We start from the raw sequence: 16,137 nt of genomic DNA on the forward strand, positions 1-16,137 counted from the left end.
AATTTTCTCCGAAAGCTGATCTTGAGGGAGGTAGTGTGAAGAGCCTCAGTGCTGACCTTGATCAGAGTGTCTTGAGGTGGGGAGCAAGCATGAACTGAGCACAGAAACATTAACCCAGTGCTGCCCATATTGCAGCTGAGCAGTGTGTGTGGGTGCAGTTGGCTCTGATCGCAGCAGATACGTCTGCTGGGAGAGCTGGTTTGTCCAAGTTGTGCTACCCTAGTACAAACTGCCCTTATGTTTTTTTTTTTCTCATTGAAGTTGGCTCATGACAGCCAGAGAAATCTCTCCTCTCTCTACCTTTCCCTGTGTATTTGTTACCTGCTCCTAAACTTTAAAAAACTTCCTTGCCAGGCTTTTTATTTTTCTCTCTGTTGGTGTTGTCATGTCTTGCCTATGCTGTTTTCACTTAGCAATGTGTTTAGCATCCTTGCTACTGCTTCTTTCCTTTTCTTCTCTTGCCATCCTGGAATTTCATAAGCAAGTTGTATGGCTGAAGTGGCCGTGTTGCTATGTTTTCTCTACTCTTCAAAGCAGCATGGAAACCTGTCTTTGTTTGGTCCCAGAAGCATGGCACGCCACTGCTGCTACCAAAGAGCAGCTTGCTTGTGGCACATCGTGCTGCAGCTTGGCTTAATCCTTGCTTGATACGCTTTTGAGATTTCATTGTTTCTCTATAATTAAGTGCTACAGAGGAGCTGAAAGAAATGACGAATTAGTTGGAGAGGGGGGGAGTGGGGAGAGCAGGTGGTGATCGAATTGAAGAGAGCTGCCAGAAAAGTAGGAGCAGCAGGGAATTAAATGGGAGGAGTCTTGAGTTCAGATGATTCCCTGCCATGTGCCCAGAAGGATTTAGTTTGGGATTTCATTACTGTTCAAAAAAATGCCATACACTCGTAACAGATCGGGTCCCTGTAGGCTGGGGCATTGTCCAAACACTTAGTGAAAAGCCATTTTTGCCCTGAAGTCCTAGTAAGCACTGATCAGACAGTCTCAAGGAGTGGGAAGGAGCCGTGGTATGCATGGTCCTGCTTTTAATTAGTCTGCATCTATTGTTTCTGGTAGTAACATCTAAAATTAAAACAGAGCCATTCTTTGTGTAGTCACTTCTATAAAAACCTGGACTTCAGTATCGTCTTGTGAAAGATGTGGTCTGCAGTAGTGGTATCATGTCTGGCTTGTAAGAAGCATCTCTGCAGTCATGCTTACACGAGCTAGGCTTAACTGGCACAGAAATCCTGCCCGGTGCATTGTGTTGTGGGGGGAAGCGGGTGTATGCTGAAGCTACTGAGTGTCTGAGTTAGTGGGAAGAGTCTTTGAGCACAGATATCTTATGTTGATGGGGACTATGCAGGTAGCTTTAGAGATGAAAATACACACAGCAAAACCAACTGAAAAGCCCTGTGTGACAACATAGTCCTCTGAGGTCTGGCTTGTTGTTTTCAACCTCTGTTTATTACTATGCACCAAGACATCCAAAGCAAGAAATCATAATACTGGTGCTTTGAATGTGTCAGCAGCAACATTTCTTGTGGGATCTAACGCTTTCCAAAGGAGCGATCCAGGCACAAATGTTTTTTTGTTCTGAGTTCCAAAACACTATTGCTGTAGGGAGACCAGCAGTGCTAGGAAGTGCAGACTTGCTTCTCCTGCTTTTGTAACCACCTCTGTATACTCTGCTATCTTTATCTTGAGTCATTTTGTGCCTTCTCACTTTTTTGCCCCTCCCTTAGAGAAGCAGGTACTGGGTGGAGTGGAGCAGGTCAGTGCAACCCAGGATTCCCAGTCAGTGGGAATGTTTGTGTCAGGGCTGATGCTTTTGTGGTGGAGTCTTGTACATGCTACCTGCTGGGCAAAGCGACCACAGGGAGTGTATATGGAGGTTGTTTTTGGGGTGTTTGTCCCCTGCTTAATGTGGCTAGACTGCCTGCAGCAGGGCTGAAATACAAACTCAGCTGTCAAAATCTCCTCCCCTTGCTTTTTCCAAGTGCTTATTTTTGTTTTGTTAAAGGTCTGCCTAGACTCTTCCATCCATTGCTCAAGACCGTGCTTATGGCAGTCAAACTTTGTTTTCAGAGTCCTGTGTAAATAATCTTGCCCCTATTGCTATCCTTTTCTTCCACCTAAACTTCTCCTGGTAGCTTTGTTTTGTCCCGTGCTATGGATAGTGTCTGAAAAATAGTATGTGTGCAAGTAATAAATGGCCTCATTCTTGAACTTCTCAAAACCACATTTGCTTCATGAAACAGTACAGCTTTAGCAACCTTGCTGTTTTGTGTTCTGCGCATTGCTGCATTCTGCCATTAAAATGTAAACTCTTAAGCGCAGGGAGTCAACTGGAACTGGCAAGCTGATGCTGTTGTCCAGGGTACACTTGTAATGCCATATAAAGTGAAGTGAAACTCCTGTAGCTCCACTGTAGCAGGTACTGGTTGAAGATGAGGGGAGCAGTGTCCCACAGTTCAGGGCTTTGTAATGTATTTCAGTGTGACTCTGGATGGAGCAGTTTTCCCTGTATCATTCAGGGCTGGATTTCAAGCTCTTTCCCCCACCTGGCACTTTATGTATTAGAGTTTGACTGTGACTTGGTGCAACTTAATGTGAGAAGACTATTGATGGTGACTGTAGGGAGCTTCAGTAGCCTTCATTTGAAGATGAGATTGAAAGCTTTTGCCCCCAGTTTATCTGAATATACTAGAAAAAAAGTTTGAAAAAATATGCTTGTCTTCTATTGCAGAATCTGGAAGTAGTTTTTACAGCATTAAGAATAGGAGAATCTGGTAAAACAGGTGTGTTACTCTGAAGTGGAGTATAGCTGTTCTAATCTCCCTTATCAGCCCAAATTGGCTTGAGAGCTGTGCCTGGGATGATGAACAAAATAGCTGTGGGTTTATTTTTAATGGCATTTTTTTTTAGGTATTGGCAGTAGGAAGCTATTGAACTATTTTCTGCCTATGCTACCCCCTTTTTTATTTGAATTTATTCCTTCCAGTGAAGTGTGTAAATGTGGGGAGGCAGGGTGAAGGCAGAAGGGAAAGCAACAAGGCCTCCTATTGATGAGGTGACTGTTTCTGGAGGCCAACAAATACAGGCTTAACATCAACTATATTTTAAATCTTACTGTTGCAAATTCCTTTTCATATCAAAGGATATGATATTGCTGGGCACTCTTATCCCTACTTCTAGCAGTTTGAACAACTGTGCATAAAAATGTGGTATTTTTTCCCTATTGGAATTTAAATGTTCTCCGGCTGTGGTTTTCAACCCAAACACCGAGGCGGTGTGCTACTATGTGAGAACTGGAGCTGAACAGGCTTGAATGAAGCCTACTTCGTGTCTTCGCATAAAATGAGGAGGGATGGGAACAGCAATTGGTACATTAAAAATACTTGAAAAATCTCATTAGTGTTTGTAGCAAAGAGCTGGGCTTGTTTTGACACTTTGGGTGAGCATATCAGGTTAAAAGCCTGTGTGACCTCAGTGGCCTTTCTTTTAAAAGTACATGAGAAGAATCACTCCTGTAAGTAAGCTGGAGTCTGGAGGTTTATTTTTTTGGTCTGCAGAGCTGTAATGATCCCTGTGAGGGATCATAAAGATCTGCTTGTTTTCATTTGGTTAGCCCAACACTTTGATGTTGCAGCTGAGCTGAGCCAGAGTTGCACAGATCTAGGGCATGGCATGCCTGTGAGGTTGCCTTCACTGGGTTTCACCTGCCTCTGCTGTCTTTACTAACTGGCATTATGTAATTTTGTTATCTCACCTCCCTTCCTTTCTGCTGAAGTCCTGTAAGATATTGCTAACTGTCTGTCTTTTTCACCCACAGGGAGTGGAGCGACTGCAGTGGTGCAGGCAGCCTTCTGTGCTCCAAAGAAGGAGAAGGTGGCAATTAAACGGATCAATCTTGAGAAGTGTCAGACAAGCATGGATGAACTCCTGGTATGCAGTCAAAATTGTCTGGGGAGTTGTATTTCAGTTAGCATAATCTCTGTGTTTGCTAGGTGCCTTAAACAACCTTTCTTGACATGGTGTGAGGGTGAGGGGACTTGACTGACTTCACTAGAGGCAGTTCAGTTGTCCTGGTTGTGGGACACAGTACTTAAAATGTTAAAAAGATCCGACTGTTTTAGGACTTCAGACTATTTGTTTAGAGTTAAGCACTTTGTATAATCACTTTGTTTTGAACAGTTAATGTGCAAGTGTGAAGCTCTGCTGTACCTACAAGAGGTCTGCAGCTTGAGGTGGATCCAGAGCTACGTGCTTCCAGAATCTTAAATTTTAAAGGGAATGGTTTTGCTTTCTTTTCCTGCAGTTCTTTAAATTCCCCCCAGCCCCTCCTTCACCCGTGATGGGAAAACCTGAATGAATTAGCTCTTGTTCCTAATCTCTTTCTGGTACTGATGCCAGCTAAGGGATCACTCTGACATATTGCAGGCTGCCATATGGAAACCCGCACTAATCCCGAGTTCAGGACAGGAGGTAGAGTCCTTTAGAGCTGTAGTTCAGTAATTTTCTTCTGCTGTGTGCCTATTTTGTCAAGATTTTTCTGAATGGAAAATAGTTTCTGGCAGGTAGTTGTGGTAACTAAAATTTCCTTTTTCTCATTTGGCTTGTATGTTGATGGGCTGCTTTGTGTTCTCCTTTCTGTGTGTGTCAGCTTGGTGCTTCTGTAGTGCAGTAGCTGTCACATTCACCTCACATGTGGAAGGTCCCTAGATTTAAGCCAGGCAGTAATAGGCATTCCTGTGAATGTCGAGGTGTCTCCACTAAAGATGAGAAAGCTCTCTTGGGTGAAGCTTCCCATAGTAAATATTGGCTGGCACAGGTTGAGGGTAGGTGGAGAGATAAGGCCTCGTACCTCCTTTGGTTTTAAAGCAACTACCCAAGTCTTTTTTTAATCTTGTCTCTCTGTCTTTCCGCTTGCATCTTGACATTTTCTGTAGTGTTATGTCAGGCACTTGTTTTCGTAATTGCAATTAGAAAGTAGAACAGAGACAGTTCAGGAGTCCTGGCTAGCTCTACACATGTACGATCTTCAGCAAGTTGCTTGAGCCATGGTTCCAGTTTCCATCTAGTGACTAATGCTATTTTTATCATTATAGGTATCTGCAAATCTGCTCTTGTAAAGAGGAAAGGCTCCATCCAAGCTGTCACATTTTAGCGTGCCTGTGAAGAGTTGCATGTAGGACTCCTGGATGACCTGTGTTCAAATCCTCTTATGGCTCATACTAGTTTAGGAGTTCAAGATCTCTTCCCTTTTCGCAGTTGGTCTTTTTGTACTGATACTGACCCCTGATAATATTTTCAGGTCTTTTATGTGGCTTGTCCGTACTGCTCTGCCTCAGTTATATTCCTAACTATTGTCATGATGTAGTAATTGAGATTTAGTCTTCAAGTAATTGCCAGTTCCAGCTAAAAGGGTTAGGTTCAGAAAGATACGCTACAGAGACTTGGCATGTAATTTTAGATAAGTACTTCTAATTGCACATTTTAAATCTCTGGCTGACCTGTTCCTCACAATGATTTTTCTTGTTTTGAGTAGGACTGCAATGAATTGCTGTTGTCAGCTCTCCTAAGCTTCCAATTTTGTGACCAGATCTAGTGTGGGTCCTTCTGTAGGCTTGTGTATGCAACTGTAGATGTTCTTGAACTTAAAATCATGCAGAGGTGGAGGGTTGAAGGGGATGGTTCTGAGATGTAGCAGCTTCCTGGGCCAGTGGTCACAAAGATAGATGTAGTGTGTGAGAAAGTGTTTTCCCTGGGTTTGTTCTGAATTTGTCAGTTTGAGTGTTGTTTCCCAGTGCAAGAGCCAAAAGGATGGAAGTTCCTGATTTCCCTGCTCTGCTCTTACCTTTCCAACTTCTTATCTTGTCTTCATATTTGCTTGTTCCTCAAAGTAAATATTCTCAAGCCTTTCAGTATTGTAATCTCCCTTCCTGGCAGTTTCCCCGGTCGGTTTAAATACTTTTTTTGAGTAACTACTTGTTACTGCAGGATTGGGATTTTTGAATTTTTTTTCCCCTTCCAAAAAATGTATATTTAAGTCTTTGCAGGTTACAGTGGTTTTAAGAAGCAAGTGGAAAGAGAAATATGATGAGTTCATACTGTATGCCCCCTCCTTGCTTTCTCTTCTTCCCCAATGCAGTTAAAACATGAACTCAGGCTTTTATTAGATCCATTATCCTTCAGCACCGCAGAAGGATATCAGCACTATAGTCAGCTTATGGTAAACTCTGATGTACCGCCTGGGGTCAGGACAGTGCTTTTGTATTAGAGCACTGCCCAGTTGTTAGGCAGTGGGGCAGAAAAGGGAAAATTGTGCTTAAATTCTTCTAAGATTTTTTTTTTCTGCAGTGCTTCAGACCCGTAAGCCTTCTCTACTGAAGCAAGCTTGTTTATTCCCAGAATCTGCCTAGCAAAGAGGGTTAAACAGTGTTACGTTTCTTGGGAGAGGGTAGGGAGAGCAGCAAACAGTTCTGCCATTGATAAGGATGACTTGTCTCTTCTATGGACTCTTTCATTGCCTGTACTGCTAGTGGCTGGTGGTTCTATTTCTTATGATGGAGGAGAAGAGGAAGGTTATGTTGGAGTGGGGTTAGGAAATCCACAGTGAGTGGCTCAATTGCAGGCTGAGCGGATGAATGAGCTTCCTTTAAGCTTCTATGGCAGTTGGTGCCCAGAGGCTGAGGAATCTGGGACTGTCTCCTAGCTTGTGGAGACGCTATGTTTAGGGTGATTGAGTGGTATGGCTTGGCTTGTGGAAGGTACTGATCTTGATCCTTGTATCTCAGCATGCACTTGAGCAGTGTGGGTGGTCAGGAATAACCTGCACACTTTGCGAATGCTGAATGACATTCTAGATTAATGCAGTGGCTTAATTTATTGCTGCTACAGGGTACGGAAATGTAGAAAGGACCAATTTTGTTGCACCATGAGCAAACCAACTCAAGGGCATTCAGCTCTTCAGCAGAAGTGTTAATTGCTGTAAAGAATATAAGCAGGAGTAAATGCCGCATAGAGAAGTGGCTCTTTCTAGCCCAGCTACTGAATTAGGTGATGTTAGTCAGGAATTTTTCAGTGCTTGTTTTTTATCTTTTTTCTCCCTGCATGTTTTTGAATTGTCTCGGTCTTTCTGAGACTGCATGTGTGTTTACAATATGGCTTACAATTATTCTGCTGCCCACTGTAACTGGGAGTGGAGTGTAAGGATAGGTGGTCAGATAGTATTTTTTACAATTGATCTTGGACTTTCTGATTTGTTAGTGAAGTTCCACTTCTTACTTGTCTTACAAGCCCACAGTAGTTAACAAATCTATGCAGCATTTGGTGTGTGTTTGAAAACAGTCTGCTCATGTGGTGTACTTCACCACTGGACACTGTTCACTGCTGTGTTTTGCTCTTATCTCTCCTTCCCTTTGTGGGATGCTGGTTGCATTGCTGCTGTTGCTGATCCTTGAAACACGGTGGTATAACATCTCCCACAAATAACCATGCTTCAGGCTTTTTTTTTTGTTATATGTGTGTTATTGTTTTAAAGAATTATTGTCTAAAAGGCCTTAAATCTCCCCTCTGTCCAGCAAACTCTGCTTCATTTTCATGCAGTTAAAGCTGAGTTAGCTTTCTTTCATCGAGGTGGGTTTTTTCCTCTGTGCTTTGAGTAGCAGATGATGTGGGTTGTCAGCTTAGCAGTCAGTAGGAATCCCGACAGCAGAGAATAAACATAAGCTATGGGGTATTGCACATTGGGCTTTTCCATCTGGGGGAAACTCCTGCCTGTTCAGTTCCTAGGGTTATTCAACAGGAGATGGGTTCAGGAAGGAGCATGGGAGATGTGGTATTGGTGCTCCTAGGAAGGAGCTCCAAACTCTTCTTCATCCGGAAGCTGATGGTACTGGGCCTGATGGGTCTACACACAATGGTGAAGTGAAGGTACTGCTGTGGTCAGAGGGCAGTTAAGGAAGCAGAGGGAACAAGTTTAACTGCAAACAAAAAGAAATGTCCTTTTGAATTTCATGGAATTAACCCTGGGGGACTGCTGCCAATAATACAGAGATCAACACATTGCGTGAGATTAAATAAATCAACCTATAGTTGAGAAGGTTAATAGATAGGATTTAAAAAAAGGATTAGGTACTCCCCTGGTTTAAAGTATAAGCCAACTGTTAACTGCCCAGGCTTAGTCAGAAGTCTCCCTCTGGGCAGCTAATTGTGTAACTCCCTTGTTACCGATTTTACACCTTTCTTTTGAAGTCTGGACAGGATATTGAAGTGGCTTTGATCTGACAGAGCAGTTCCTACAAGTGGATTAACCAGACTGTCTTACAGTGGTTGGGAGCAAAGCAGCAGACTGCTGTAGAAGTAGTACAGATGTTTCATCCATGCCTGTCATCTTATGGGAATTGCCATTATAATTCCCTTTTGCAGTCCTGAGGACCTTTACTCTGCTCCAGGGGAGAAAGTCGCCCAGTGTCAGTGCCAGAGTCTCTGACATATAATGCGTGGCTCCTGCATGGTTGTTTGATAGGCTGTGTTATGGTTTTCTTGCATGCTGGATTGCGCTTTAGGAAGGCTTAAACAAAGCTGGGTAGAGCTGGTTGTATTGTTCTCAAAGCTACAACAACAGAAAATCTTAATTACTGTGCTGTTTGAAGTAGTCTTTTTTTTTTTTTTTGTTAAAAGTTCATGTTGAACATCAGGATTAATGGTGGGTAAAATCCTGAACATAACATAATGTCTTCCTTCACATTGACTGGATGAGCATGAGATGGTGTATGTAAATAACTTCAGAGAGTTTGCAATTGACTGTGTGGACAAATGGCAGATTTAAGGCATTGTTGAGATGTGAAGACTTAGTGATCTGAACAACTGTAAAGGTCAATGAAATGTTAGTTGGTGAAGTGAGTAAAGCTGGGTTTGCTTGTGTCTGTGAGATGTCACTTGCCCATTTGCTTTGTGGCTGAAACAAAAAAAAAAAAGGCATGTATGAGTTGCTACACCATGGCAGTTTTAAACATCTGCTTCCTTCATGGCTTTGTCACTCAATACTGCAGACCTTGAAAGAGGGAATGACCTTTGAATGATGCTGAAAGATAGCCACTGAAATGGGCAATTGCTGAATGACTGCCATAGGGGTGGTTTGTTCCCATCACCTAAAGATTAATTTATGGTTGAAGCCTTCTTAATCCCTTTCAGTATTTCTTTTCCACTGTTGCTCTGGGTGGGCTAATCTAATCCCTTTTTAATCATGCCAGCCTATCTCCTGTAGCCACATATTGAGGTAAGGAGTTGAACTGGATAATCCAGAGGTGGAAGTTGGATCAGAATCTCTGATTTTGAGGTTTATGCTTTTTCCATACTCCTTCAAAAAATGTCTCGGGTTGATTGTGGATTTTTTGGGTGTGTGATGTTTAAAAATGGAAATGAATTAATATTCTCAATTTTAAACCACTAGACTAAACCATCAGAATTTCACTTGGAGCAAAATTTGAACAGTTATGGCTGCCTGTAGGACAGGAGCTCTAAATCCTGCTTTAAAAGGACGAACAACAGCTTTAATGCCTTATACCTTGAGATTTCAGATGAGAGATTGAGTTCTTTGCCAGCCATAGTTGAAGCATTGGTGTATTCAAGGTGGAGATCACATCTGACCCGCTTTGATTTCCTGCCCCAGGCATGCTTTCCCTCTCCATTTCTTTTGTGGTCATGATTGCCTTCAAATAGGGTAGCCAAGCTGTCAGTTTTTTGGATTCCTCTGAAGTTGCAGGTATCCACATAAAAAAAGCATACTGCTGCTGCGTGGTCTGTCTTGAGTTCATGTCAACATGTAGGAAGTAAAACTAAAAAGCACTATTTTCATCCTTGTACTTGAGAGCAAGTGTCTTTTGAAACGTGTCTCAGGGGCAGATAAACACAGAGTAGAAGGTGATGGTGTGAACAGAAAATACTGTTATGGAAGTTCAGCTAATAGCTTATACAAAGCAGGTAAGGTTGTATTTCTTTTCTGCTATTAACTCAAACTTCAACTGTATGTCAGTGGGCAAATAAACTCACTTCCAAAATAGTAGATCTCCAGAAGTATGTCTGAGTTACAGGAGACTTGTAGGTTTCTTATGATTCTAAATTATACTTCACAGCAGTTTTATTAGTGTTTCACAAGCCTTGAAATGCTTCTTTTATTGCCCGCAGAAGTACAGAAAACATTTGTCAGAACCCTTAATGGAAGACATGAAGGCCTTTATAGCTAATCCCCATCTATTTGCTTGGGTATTTGACAGTACAGATATTTTTAATATCTAGCCCAGGGTGAGCATGTAACCATCTCTAAACCATTGCCTGTGTCTAGACACGTTTTTATCAGTAATTCCTCTACAGAGTGGAGCAGAAGGCAGTGTAATTTATGGATCCTGCAATGGGGAATTGTCAGTAAGGCTGTATGTCATAACTGAAGCCATCTAGTGTGAGGGGTGGCAGTGCATAAGCAACTCGGTGAAGAGCTGTGTGCCATCCACTGGATCTGTAGGTGGTTTCAGGGGTCAGTATCAAGTGACCCATGAGTGTTGGCGGAGTGGGAGTAAATAGTCTTCTACAGCTTAAAACTTGTATATAGCAGCCCAGATAAATTCTCATGTTTAGCATTGATGTTATTACAGAGATGTAGAAATTGCTGAGATTTATATTGGAGGACTCCTAATGCGGTTTTGTCGCTAGTGACAGTGAGGGGAGCATAGCTGTAATTCACTTATTTTTTTTTTAATTTGTGTAATTTGGGGATAGCAGCCTTGTTAGAGAGGGTAGGGAGAGGAAATCATTGCCAGCTATGACTTTGTTGTGTTTGAAGAGCAGCAAACTCTCAAAAAAAACGTTGGGAGTAGTATTAAAGCTGTGCTTAGTACACACAGAAGGGCTATTGCTGCATTTTATCCCTCTTTCTGTAAGTGTGCTTTTGAGCAGAGCTCCCCAGTGTTCCTTGACTGGGATTCCTGCCTTAACTACAGCTCTTTATCCACTACATTTGTACTGCTGTAGCACAGACTGTTGTATGTACAACAAAATTGGCTTGGTTTCAATTACATGAGGAAGCATTTTAACCGCAAAGCCCACTGTGATTTGTCATGATCAGTTAAAACAAATGTATGTGTTTGAGCCTCCAGGATGTTGGTACCCTCTGTGGGAGTGAAAAAGAATGTAGCTTTGATGTAGCCGATGTGAGATTAGCCTGGAAAACTACTGTAAATGGGGTGGGGGGTCTGTGGGTGAAAGGGAAGGTCTGCCTGTCTGCTGCTATTATTGGTAATAATGTAAAAACACTGGAAATCATGGGCTGTGATGCAATTAATTATTCAGAGCTATGCTACACTGTGTGAGAAATGGTTTAATCTGCCTGTGTTACATATCTGCTAGCTGATGGAGGTGTGTAATTGTGTAGATCAAGTTTGTGATTATTTATCTTCCCTCTTTGTGCACCAAAGTACATGACAGACTTGAGCTATTTTTTTCTTTCTTTCTTTTTTTTTTTTTTTTTAAACTGTGCTTCCCAGCCCAGGGAACAGCCTGTGGTAATGAACAAGAGAGGAAGTTCTTGGAAAATAATAAATAGTAACTAAGCGTCACGGAATGCCTGCAAAATGCTGTAGTAAATAGCTGCTCAAATGGCAAAGATCTGATCCAGGTCTAGGCTCTTTAGTAAACTTGGGCCAGACTTTGTCTGTCTCCTGAATTTCAGTAGAGTACAGTAATATATGCAAAATATGCAGTGTTTGTGTGTGTTCTTGTGCTACTATCTTAATCTCCCAGGAGCTGGTTCAAAATATTTGGGTGGTCTAGCTAGGAAAGGATAAAACCAGCTCCTGTAGGTCGCTTCCGAGAATGGTGGCTTTGGGGCAGGTCTGGATGGGATGATCAGCATCCTGCTTGCTGCTTTTGACCTGTGTTTCCTCTGGTGCCACTTGTGCATGTGTGCTTTTTTCAGTTGTCAGAGATGGAAGCTAGGCACTTGTATTTGCTTGCATGTTTAAAAGAAAAAAAATTCTCTTTAAAACTAACTTGAAGTTTTAGGCTGAATGCAAATTTCAGACTCACGGAACAAGATTGTGTCAGGTTTATGGATCCATTAACAAGGGGCTTAGTCAGTGCTCTGAGCAAGTCCAGAATGATCCTAGGGTAAGCAAATGAGTTCAAAACTCAGAGCTCAATGAGTTTTGGAAAGGTTGAGTGAATAAAAACTGTTGCGCTTATGTTTACAGACAGCAGCCCAGAGTTTTATGTGTTTTTTTGAAAACATTTTTATGAAACTTATGTATACAAACAGCAGACCCAACCATCTGGGTCTTGTGCAAGGAGTATGACAGCACAAACCAGTCACTGAGGCTGACCTGTGTTATCCATGGTCCCACTTGCCATCCATTCCCTGATAGAAATTTGAAGCAGGGAAGTAAAAAGAACATTTTTGTTGCCAGCTTTGTCTCTCAAGGGGTTTTCCTGCATTGTGATGAAACCTAACTAGAAGGTATTGGAAAACTCCAAAGGTGCTGATTTATTTCCTTTTTGAAAAATAGCTCGATATAAGTGAGTGTTTGCAGGAAGGAGGGAGCTGTAGCTATCAGAGTAAGCAGAGGATATTGTTTCAGGTTGTATTTATTTTTACACAGTGGTTTTTAATGAATGGGTATGCTACACTGAGATGAATAGCCTACTCCCCATTCTTTAAATATCGTTTCCTGTTTAGAAGGATTCTTCTTTAATTTGCTTATTGGAGTTTCCTGGAAAGTTGGTGTGTCTTTGATTCCTCAAATGCAGCTACTCTCTGAAGAGCATTAAAGTGGATAAATCAACATTAGCATGCTTTTTTGTAGCTTTGCTTGCCAGCTAAACCCTTGCCAAGGGGAAGCAGTGTGCCTTTACGCTGTACTCTGTTACAAGCAGAGCTTTGTACATGAGCAGGGGAAGAATATGCTGCATCTGTGGTGTGTCCTAGACATGTGTGAATCCTTCTTGGAGCTTTCTCTTGTACTTTGGTACCAGAGAAGTTTTGTGCTTAGAGGGAGGAAAGGACCAGGGCATGAAGGGCCCTTGCTTTCTTCCTTGTGTGTTGGGGGTTATGGCACTTGGCTCTGTGTGTGTCCGGCTGACAGTGGGCAGCGATTAAACCTTTGAAAAGTAAGTGGCATCTGTGTGTTCAGTGGAGGAATGTCTTAGTTGAGAGCAGGAGTTCAGGATATCAAGGATGAGTGTCTGTGTGGGTACTGGAAAGTACAACTTGACAGGTTGGGGGGCTTGGCTAAAGCACAAAGGCCCAGCTGGGTGTAGTGCAGGGTGCCAGGCTTAGCTTAATGGGTGGCTTTTGTCTATGGACAATCAAGAAACTGCTAGGCTTTCTGCCCAAACTGGTGATTTGTGCTTGCATAATGAAAAATCAGTCAATGCTTTCTGTGGTGGTGTTCCCCTCGTAACCTAGAAAACCTCAGCCCTTGACCCATAACCAAATCTAAGGATAAGCACGGTTAAAACTCAAACAGTTTAATATCTGAGCGTATTTCATGTTGTACTCCATCTGTAGTAGCTAATGACTTTCTTATCTAGAACTGATTTCCCTCTTCTTCCAAAAGACAGTATGACAAAAGATACAGCTGTCCTTTGTGCCTTCAACCTGATTGAGATAAGCCATCTGCTTTCCTGCTGGGAAGAAACATAAGGGGTAAGAGGCCTTTTTTTTCCCAGAGGCAAATATTTCCCTTTCTCATCCAAATGATGGTCTTCAACAGATTAAGCATCTGTTGTGTAATGTCTCACTGAAAGGCGGAGTCAGCATGAACTTCTAGGGTAACAAACTGGTGTGAATCTTTGGGAATATCTGTTTTAATTGCATTCAGGTGTTTCTGTTATGACCACTTATGTTGCCCTTGCCAAGGCGTTTTTGGTCAACTTTTTCTTCTTCTAGACAGACAGGAAGAACACCCTAAAATACTTTGGGCCCCAGTATGATGCAGGCTGAGCGTTATGAGTATTTTTGGATTTTCTACTTTTAGCTTTGAGGTAACCTTTCTCTTTGCACTCTCTTCGAACATTGTGTCTTGAGGAAGATAACTTCTGTGCCCAAGGAATAATAATTGATGGATCCAACTGCCTAATGCTTTATTTTCTCTACAGAAAGAAATTCAAGCCATGAGTCAGTGCCATCACCCCAACATTGTATCTTACTACACATCATTCGTGGTGAAAGATGAGCTTTGGCTGGTGATGAAGTTACTTAGTGGAGGTGAGTGGTCCAATTTCTTTACCTTAAAAGGCAACATGAAAAGCTGTCTTCCTGTTGTACTCTTTCCCTTGTTTACCTCCTAAACTTCCCACTTGTGAATTAAGACATTTTATAGAAGCATAGAGTTGTTTATTATCTTGAAGGTCTTTTCCAGCCTGAAGGCCAACTGTTAACAGAGCACTGCAAGTCTACCACTAAACCACGTCCCTAAACACCACATCTACGTGTATTTTAGATACTTCCAGTGATGGTGACTCAACCACTTCCCTGGGCAACCTGTTCAAGTGCTTGACAACCCTTTCAGAATTTTTCCTAATATCCAATCTAAGCCTCCCTGGTGCAACTTGAGGCCATTTCCTATCATCCTATCAGTTGTTATCTGGGGGAAGAGACCCACAGCTACCCTGTTAGAACCTTCTTTCAGGTAGTTGTAGAGAGCGATCAGGTCTCCCTTGAGCCTCCTTTTCTCCAGGCTAAAGAACCCCAGTTCCCTCAGCTGCTCCTCATAAGACTTGTGTTCCAGACTCTTCACTACATTGTTCATCATTGAGGTGCTGAAAGTCTTCCCTGTGGGGGACCCAAAACTGAACATAGTATTCAAGGTGCAGCCTCACCAGTGCGGAGTACTGGGGGACAGTCAAGTCCCTAGTCCTGCTAGCCACATTATTTTGGATGCAAGCCAGGATGCTGTTGGCCTTCTTGGCTACCTGGGCACACCTCTGTCTCATACTCAACCAGCTGTCAACAAACACCCCCAGGTCCTTTTCTGCTAGGCAGCTTCCCAGCCACCCTTCCCCCAGCCTGTAGCATTGCATGGGGTTGTTGTGACCCAAATGCAGGACCTGGCACACTGAGCCTTGTTGAACCTCATACAGTTGGCCTTGGCCCATTGGTCCAGCCTATCCAGATCCCTCTGCAGAGCCTTCCTGCCTGACCAACACTCCCCCTGCAACTTGGTGTCATCTGCAAACTTAGGGTGCGCTTGATCCCCCTTGTCCAAATCATTGATAAAGATATTAAACAGCACTGGCCCTGATACTGAGCCCTGGGGAAGAGCACTTACTTGTGACTGGTGCCAACTGGATGTAACTCCAGTCACCACCACTGTTTGGGGCTGGCCATCCAGTCAGTTTTACCCAGTGTAAAGCTTAAGCTTGTCCAAGCCATGAACTGCTGCTTTCTGTAGGAGAATGCTGTGGGAAACAGTGTCAAAGGCTTTACTAAAGTCTAGGTATGCACTATCTACAGCCTTTCCCTCATTCAGTAAAGGGGTCACCTTCTCATAGGAGATCAGGTTTCTCAAGCAGGACCTGCCTTTCATAAACTCATATGGACTGGGCCTGGTTGTACTGTACGTGCCATGCGAGGCACTCAAGATGATCTGCTCTGTAACCTTCCCTGGCACCGAGGTCAGGCTGAAGTTCTCTGGATCCTCCTTCTGGCCCTTCTCATAGATGGGCATCACATTTGCTAACTTCCAGTCAACTGGGACCTCCCGGTTAGCCAGGTCTGCTGATAAACGATTGAAAAGTGGCTTGGTGACCACTTCCAGCAGCTCCCTCGGTATTCTTGGGTGGATCCCATCTGTCCCCATAGACTTGTGTGTGTCTAAGTGGGTAGCAGGCTGCTAACCATTTCCCTTTGGATTATGGGAGTTTCATTCTGTTCCCCATCCCTGTCTTCCAGCTCAGGAGGTTGGGTAAATACTAATATGATACATCAACATTTCAAATAAATAGTTGAATAACATATTAACTTCCTGTTCAACTCAGAAATAGCTTCTCATGTTATGTATACCAGTAGTAAACCTGTGTATGACTGCTAGCCTTTCTCCCCCTCCTATTTTGTCTGTTGACAGTATTTCCTAGTTATTTTGTGTGTATTTG

General features: G+C 42.8%; 1 protein-coding gene across 1 annotated transcript in view; it reads left to right on the forward strand.

Annotated features, from left to right (window-relative positions):
- LOC119145928 (serine/threonine-protein kinase OSR1-like) overlaps positions 1–16,137 on the forward strand; it is a 33,709-nt gene that overhangs the window by 16,285 nt on the left and 1,287 nt on the right. The window contains exons 2-3 of the mRNA XM_037382753.1: positions 3,824–3,936; positions 14,143–14,251. Of these exons, the coding sequence (XP_037238650.1) occupies positions 3,824–3,936; positions 14,143–14,251 (222 nt within the window). The remainder of the gene's footprint in view (positions 1–3,823; positions 3,937–14,142; positions 14,252–16,137) is intronic.

Source organism: Falco rusticolus, chromosome 4 (genome assembly GCF_015220075.1).
Source record: "Falco rusticolus isolate bFalRus1 chromosome 4, bFalRus1.pri, whole genome shotgun sequence".
NCBI classification, from domain to species: domain Eukaryota; kingdom Metazoa; phylum Chordata; class Aves; order Falconiformes; family Falconidae; genus Falco; species Falco rusticolus.